Below are 8,208 nucleotides of genomic sequence, written 5' to 3' on the forward strand. Positions count from 1 at the left end.
ACAGAGCCGCTCGCCTCCACGCTCGCGCCGCACCGGTCCACCAGGTACTCGACCACGTCCAGGTGGCCGTAGCGGGAGGCGATGAGCAGCGGCGTCCCCTCGCCGGCCACCTCGCCCGTCAGCTCGTCCAGCTCCTCCTGGCTCCGGCCGCTGAGCAGCTTTTGAAGCAGCTGAAGCTTGCCGTCGCGGGCGGCATTGTACACGACGGTGCGGAGGTCCATGGTCCGGACCTCTGCCAGGCCATGGGCTGGCCGCCGGGAGACGGGAGACGGCGGTCTAGAGCCCGGAGGGTCCGGCTGCAACCTTCACCGTCTCCCCCGCCGCCATCTTAGGGGCTCCTTGGGCGGAACAAAATGGTGGCCGCTGCCGGGTGCCGTGGTCTAATGGGAGCTCATAGAGAAATGTAGTCCTCGGAGCCGGCCTGCTCTGTAGGATAGGGAAGGAACTGTGAGCTTTGAGAACTATATCTCCCAGAAGTTCGCGGGCTAGCCCCAAGCGAACTTTTCGCACGGTGCATGGTGGGAATTGTCGTTCCATTTGCAGCCGATTGTAGCGGAAACTGTCAACGGAGGACTACAATTCCCAAGATGCAATGCCATCGCGATAGCTTAGGGGTCCCAAGGAAGTTTTGTGACTGTCTTAATGCCGAAGCCAACAGGAAACGCAAACAAGCGCCAAAGACTACATTCCCCAGAAGGCATCGGGAGCAACTGGCGCCTATTACCGAGAGGGGAAAGCAGGCTAAGCCGGCCAAGCATTCTGATTGGGGCTGCTGACAGACAGGGGGCGCTCGGAAAGGCAGGAAAGCCAGCAGGGCGAGGATATTAGGGGTGCAGTAAGTACAGGTGGCCCTAAGGGTCAATCTCGTGCGCTCACTTCTCATGAATTTATTCTTTCATCCACTCACCCTTGAATACTGTCAACTGAAGGTGGTGGCCACCAAGGCAGTACCCCCGGAAATTCTCGGGGTGCGGTAATGAGGGGAGGCTTTACTGATACAGTTGTGATACAGCTCGTGTGTGGAACGGCTGGGCTGTGGGACGGCTTCGGTGTGAGACCGTCAGTGCAGACAGGCCAGTGAGGGTCTCTTGCTGCTTCAGTGCTGGTGTTACAGGTCCCGCTGAGGAGTCGCAGTCTGCGAGGGACACTGGAAGGGGACTCTGTTGAGGCCGAGGTGACGCTGGCTAACGTCGAGAAGAGTGCTGGCCCCGGTCCCTGATTGGTCCATTGCTATGCAAATGAGGGCAGGACTACATCCCCGCTCCTCGAATGGGGGTGGACACGTGCCTGCTTTGACCTGTCCCATAGAGTAAGGCAGAAGTGGCCCTGGGATTTCTGAACTTAGGGCATAAATGGTCACCAGCTTCCCCTGTTCTCTCTCTCATTAAAAAAAAAAAGTTTTTTTATTGATTTTGTTTGTTAGTTAATCCTCACCTGGGGATATTTTTTCCTTTGCTTTTCGGAGAGAGTGGGAGGGAGCTAGGGGGTGTTGGGGGAGAGAGAGGAACAGGATCACAGGATCGGCTGCCGCCTGCACGCCCCCTACTGGGGGATCCAGCCTGAAACGGGGCACCCCTGACCTGGAATCCTACCGGTGACCTCTTGGTACCTGGGTCAGCACTCAGCCACTGAGGCACATTGAGCGGGCTCTCTCCTGTTGTTTTGTTTGTTTGTTTAATTGTTTTAAGGTTCTGAAGGATTTTTTTATCCAGTTGGATTACAGGAAAGTCTTTTTCTCAGTTTTGATACTAATTATCCACTATTCTCTGGGGAAGCCAGCCCCCATAAAGGAAGTCAAGACCATCATCCTGGCTAGACCAGTGCAGACCCTCTTGTTCCCCTGACCACCAAGGGGAGCCTTGCCCCGATTCCTGACCCCCCGACTCCAGGACCTGTAAGACAATGATTGTTTCAAGCTGGTCTGTTCCGGAGTGGTTTGTGATGCAGCAATAGTAACGGGAACCGGGCTCACTGTAGCTTGTGGCTTTAATGTCACTGTCTGTACTTACTAACCAACTCACACAGTTGCCGGAGAGTTTGTTTACTATGCCTGTTTCCTCTCTGGGGGCTGCCTGCTCAATGGGAAGATATGCCTCGGTTTAGTTTCTAAGAAACAGGCTCACTGTGTTCTTGAAGGGAGGGACTGGCTAGGTCTATGCTGCTCCCCTCAGCCCGAGGTATTGTGACATGACTTTATATAACCAATACAGCCACGTTTATTGATATCCTAAGCACCTTCTGTGTTTTGGGTTCCTTGCTACAAGCTGGGGGACGGGGGGTTGGTGTCAGTGAGCAGGCAGACAAGTGTTCTCAGGAACCCAGAATCTGACCACGGAGGTGGGCTAAGTCAGGGTGTGTGGTTGGGGATGTGGGAGCCCAGAGGAGGAATAGGTAATACCTGGCCGGGGAGGGAAGGAAGGGGCTGGGAGGTGTTTCACGGATAGGGAATGTTTCAGGTAAAGTTGTTGAAAGAAGCAGTGTCTCCTATCATTCTAGTTGTCTGTTTGGCTTAACCAGTCACCTCAGGCTTGGTGGCTGCTGTGGACTGAACTGCGTCCTCCCCAGATTCATGGTTTGAAGCCCTAACTCCCAATGCGACTGCAGTGATGGCGAACCTATGACACGCGTGAGGTGTCACCCAGCCTTGAGAGCCATCCTTGAGAGCACTTCCACCCCAGGACGTTTTCTGGAAGAAGCTCGCTAAGTCTGACCCACTTCAAGGGGAGAAAACCAGACACCACTCTCTCAAGGGAAGGGACTTAGATGTGGGAGAGACGTCGGTAAGTTTGGAGATATGTTTTAAAACCATACATGGGCCCTAGCTGGTGTTTCTCAGTGGTTAGAGGGTCGGCCTGTGCACCAAAGGGTTGTGGGGTCAATTCCTGATCAAAGGCAGGTACCTGGATTGCAGGTTTGATCCCTGGACCACTCAGGGTGCATGTGAGAGGCAGCCAATCGACGTGTCTCTCTCTCATATCAATGTTTCTCTCTCTCTTCCCCCCCCCTTCCTCCCTTCCACTCTCTCTAAAAATTTAATGGGAAAAATATCCTTCCATGAGGATTGGCAAAAAAAACCCCACAACAGACAAACAAAAAAAGACCACACACAGAGCAAAGACCCAGGGGATACACCCCAACCTAGACATGATGCATTCAGTACCTCATTGAATCACTCACGCCATGCCTACAAGACAGCCTTTTAGGGGAATTCTTCGACAGCAATGAGGGGACAGTCCCTTCTCTTTAAAAGTGCCTAAATTCAATTATGCAATTGGTTTTTTTTATAACATACTGGATAAAGCATTCAGAGCTAAACACATCTATCAAAGGGACATTTCATCAAGTCCTCTTGATTTCTTCTACAAGATAAGACATTGCTGAATAAAAAACGGACATTGCCCACACCACTTTCTTAGTGTGAAGTGTCCTTTTTTTATAGCAGAAGTCTGACTTGTGAAGATACGCATGCACACATGAAGTTTGGGGAAAGAGAGAGGAGTCTACCATGGGAAAATTATGTGGGGGCATTTTATTCATTTATTTTTAATTTATTTATTATGTTTTTATTGGTCTCAGAGAGGAAGGGAGAGGGAGAGAGAGAGATAGGAACATATTGATGAGAGAGAATCATTGATCGCTGCCTCCTGCACACCCACACTGGGGATCAAGCCCGCAACCTGGGCATTTGCCCTGACTGGGAATTGAACAATGATCTCCTAGTTCATAGGTCGACACTCAACCACTGAGCCACGCCGGCCGGGCTGTGGGGCATTTTAGTCACCACTTCTCAAGCAGAGATGACTGATACTGGTGGCGTTCAATGATATGTGTTTTTTCTTTCTCGTTGAGGGCCTTAAAGGCGACCTTAACTCATCTCTAATAGAAATGTTGTTGAGTAGCAGGAGTGCGTAGTTCCCTGTGACAACAAGCAAGAGAGAAGCTTTTCTTTGAGTATGTAATTTTAAAAATTGAAGTAAGATTATCCCTGTTAACATGTGCAACTCAGTGCATTTAGGACATTCACAATGTTGTACTACCATCACCTCTATCTAGTTCCAAAATTCAGGGGTGGGCAAAAGTAGATTTATAGTTGTGATTATGCAAAACAATTTATTTTTGTATTATTATTTATTGTATTATTTTTCCATATGAACTGTAAACTGACTTTTGCCCACTGCTGTATTTTTGTTACCCCAAAAAGAAACCTCTTCCCCATGAGCAGTCACCCCCCAATCTATATATTTATTATGTACTAGAGGCCCGGTGCACAAAAATTTGTGCACTCAGGTCGGAGGGGGGGCCCTCAGCCCGGCCTGTGCCCTCTCGCAGTCTGGGACCCCTCGGGAGAGAACGACCTGCTGGCTTAGGCCTGCTCCCGGGTGGCAAAGGGCAGGCCTAATCCCTAGGTGCAGCCCCTGGTCAGGCTCAGAGCAGGGCGGATTGGGAGGTTGCGATGCCCCCCTCAGTCACGCTCAGGGTAGGGCCGATTCGGGGGGGATGGGCCACCGCCCCCTGTCACACTCAAGGCAGGAGCGATGGGGAGGTTGCGGCGCCACCCCCTCTCACTCACAGAGTAGGGCAGATCAGGGGGTGGGGGCGCCGCACCCTGTCACACACAGAGCCGCAGGGCGATCAGGGGGTTTGGGCGCTGTCCCCTGTCACGCTGATCCCGGTGCTGGGAGGCCTCTCAGCTCTGCTGATCCTGGTGCCTGGAGGCCTCTCAGCTCCGCTGGTCCGGTGCTGGGAGGCATATTACCCTTTTACTATATAGAATAGAGGCCTGGTGCATGGGTGGGGGCTGTCTGGTTTGCCCTGAAGGGTGTCCTGGATCAGGGTGGGGGTCCCCACTGGGGTGCCTGGCCAGTCTGGGTGAGGGGCTGAAGGCTGTTTTCAGGCTGGGACTGAAGCTCCCAAAAGCTCCTTTTTTTTCTTTATTTTTCTTTTTTATTCTGGGTCAGCTTTAGCTCTGGCTCCAGCTCTGAGGCCTCAGCTGCTGAAAGTAGGCATCTGGTTTGTTTAGGTTCTATAATCGAAACTCTGTATCAACTCCAGCTCTGAGATCCCGGCTCACTGAAAGCTGGTTTCTGGGGTTTTGTTTAGCTTCTGTATTTGTTACAATGTTTCTTAAACTGCAGGCTCAGAGGCCTGCAAGGCAGGCGGGGAACATTGGTTTCCTCCATCACTGAAGCAAGCAAACCTCATGTTAGTTTCAAGCTGCCTGGCTGCCAGCCGTCATCTTGGCTGGCAGTTAATTTGCATATCGCCCTGATTAGCCAATGGGAAAGGTAGCAGTCATACGCCAATTATCATGTTTCTCTTTTATTAGGATTATATATGTATATAAATGTGACATATAAGTATATATGATACATGTTTATATTATACGAGATGCCCAGTACACGACATTCGTGCATGGGTAGGGTCCCTAGACCTGGCCAGCAATCAGGGCCAATCAGATTCCCAGGTTCCCTGCCTCCCCGCCTCCCCACCTCTCTGCCTCCTCCTTCCCTCATTCCCTCAGCGCCCTGCCTCTGCCGCTGGTCACCAGCCATGTTCCATGCTGCTCCCTGGTGGTCAGCGCACATCATAGGGAGCGATCGAACTCCCAGTCTCCCGGTCAAACTCCTGAGAGGACACTTTGCATATTAGCCTTTTATATATATACTAGAAGCCCGTTGCATGAAGAGATTCGTTCAATAGGCCTTTCTTCCCCTGGCTGCTGGCACCAGTTTTCCTCCAGCACCCGGGACCCAGGCCTTCACTCTGACCCCAGCAGAGAAGCCAAGCCTCTTCAGTCTTCAGTCTTCGCTCCATGCCTGCATATGCAAATTAACCGCCATCTTTGTTGGGTTAATTTGCATAGTCATCCTGATTGGCGGGTGGGCATAGCAGAGTGACACCAATTTGCATGTTTCTCTTTTATTAGTGTAGATATAGAGACTAGAGGCCTGGTGCACAAATTTGTGCATGGGTGGTATCTGGCTGGCCCACCCCTATGGGGGCCGATTGGGCTGGGCCAGCAGAGGGGAGGGGATGTGGCAGGGGGACTGATTGGAGCAGGCTTGGGGGAGGGGCCGCAGGCAGTTTGCCGGCTGGCCCCTCCCCCTGGTCGAACTCTGGTTGAACTCCAGGTGGAGGGGACAATTTACATATTAGCCTTTTATTATATAGGATAAAATGTATCTATTATCTATATATATAAAAGCCAAGCGACCGGAACAATGGACTGACCAGGATGACTGGTTGCTATGACGTGAACTGTGGCAGCCAACTGGCCCAATTGGCTCCCCCGAACCCTGATCAGGGGCGGGGCCAGCAGCCAATCTCCCGTGTCCCCTCCTCCCCGCTGGTCCTGGCCGGCCGGACCCCACCTGTGCACGAATTCATGCACCAGGCCTCTAGAATAATTTATAACAGAATATAATGTATTATAAATATTACATACATGTATAAGATACATAAAATAAAATGTAATGCATATATATATGTATACACACACACAGTGTCATATATGTAATGTTTTATGAATAATTTGGGGAAGTAATTTGGAGTCTTTACAACCTTTACTCTTAAATACAGTACTTCAGTGAGATTTCCAAAGAACAAAGACATTCTCTCACAGACCAGTTTAATGATCAAAATTGGAAATGTCATAATGATAAGCCCGATCATCTCATCCACCATTCAGATTCCAAGACTTTTCATTGTTCCAGTCGTGTCCTTTATAGCTGCTCCCATGGAAGTCGGTGATATTCACAACCCTTTCATGCTTTCCTTCTCCTGACCCAGACTGGTTTATCACTGAGTCTGGGCCCGGTGGGATCAAATGAGGACGGTTTTTCTCTCCAATTATTGCCTCCCCTGCTCTCTGTCAAATCTCTCTTCTCTGCCCTGAGGAGCACGTTCTGTAACTTGACTGATCACTGTCAGTGAAAGAGTCTTGCCCTGCCCTGTCCTGTCCTGTTAACAGTTTCCATCTCAGAGGTTTCTTCATCCCCTCGCTGATTCATGATGTTACCGGGAAAACTCGGGGCAACTCCCCGCTCTGCCTAATCCCTTCTGCCTCACTTTGCACACGTGCCCAGTGTGTTTTGTTTCTGTCCTTCCCTCTGTCGCTTGGCTGAGGCAGGGCTCGGGAGAGGGTCTCTGAGTGCACCAGCAGGTGTGAGCTCTGACCACCCACATAGCTGCTCTCTGGATCCAGAAAGGCAGGCATGGAGAGCACAGATTCCTGAGGCAGATATGGGTTGGGGGAGGAAACTCAGCTATCTCCTTGTGATGCTGCCTGCCTGTTGTCATGGAAACCCAAGCCACTCTCTTTTGAAGGACCCATTAAGGTGCAGGATATAATCAGCACCCTCTCTGGCAGACCCCCACCTTCCCTGGACAATGCAGCATCTGAGTTCTGCCCTCGCCACCCCTCTCCAGCCCTGGCTGGGGATGACTCGCTATGTGACCACAAGTCTCCTCTCCTGTCCGCATCTTGGCCTCCTCCCCATGTGGAAACGACTGAAGGACATGTCGCAATTGCCACATTGTCTGTGCGTATCAAACTATGAGAGGGGCGTAAGATAGTGGTTGAAATGCAGATGCTGTCTGCAAACTGCCAACAGTCAAGTCCTGGCTCTGCCACCCACGAGCTGTGCAACCTTGAGCAACTCGCTTCAGCTCTCTGAGCCTTGGTTTCCTCTCCTATAAAATGGGGAATGATCATGGTACCTACCTCATAGGAGCTAATATATCTATAGCTGTTAAAATAGTATCTGGGTTTTTTAAAACCCTAATATATCCATCTGATGTGCTATGATTCAGCTATACAAAAGGAATGAACCATGGACACATGCTATGGCGTGGATGAACCTTGAAAACATGCTGCTCCGTGAAGCAAATCAGGCACCAAAGGCCACACAGTGTGGTTTCATTGATATGAAATGCCCAGAACAGGCAAACCCACAGAGACAGAAAACACATTAATGTTGCCAGGGGCTGCAGGAAGAGGGGCGTGGGGAGTGACTGCTACAGCCGTGGGCAAACTACGGCCCATTTGAAATGAATAAAACTAAAAAAAAAAAAGACCATACCCTTTTATGTAATGATGTTTACTTTGAATTTATATTAGTTCACACAAACACTCCGTCCATGCTTTTGTTCTGGCCCTCCGGTCCAGTTTAAGAACCCATTGTGGCCCTCGAGTCAAAAAGTTTGCCC

The 8,208-nt window shown here is 50.6% G+C and overlaps 1 protein-coding gene across 1 annotated transcript in view; it reads right to left on the reverse strand.

The window, feature by feature from the left end:
* FEM1A (fem-1 homolog a (C. elegans)) overlaps window positions 1–931 on the reverse strand; it is a 4,279-nt gene extending 3,348 nt beyond the window's left edge. Inside the window, exon 1 of the mRNA XM_006754033.2 lies at window positions 1–931. Within this exon, the coding sequence (XP_006754096.1) occupies window positions 1–221 (221 nt within the window). The 5' untranslated portion in view covers window positions 222–931.
* Between the last annotated feature and the right edge of the window lie 7,277 nt (window positions 932–8,208).

The sequence above is a fragment of the Myotis davidii genome, unplaced genomic scaffold (genome assembly GCF_000327345.1).
Source record: "Myotis davidii unplaced genomic scaffold, ASM32734v1 scaffold551, whole genome shotgun sequence".
Classification (NCBI taxonomy): domain Eukaryota; kingdom Metazoa; phylum Chordata; class Mammalia; order Chiroptera; family Vespertilionidae; genus Myotis; species Myotis davidii.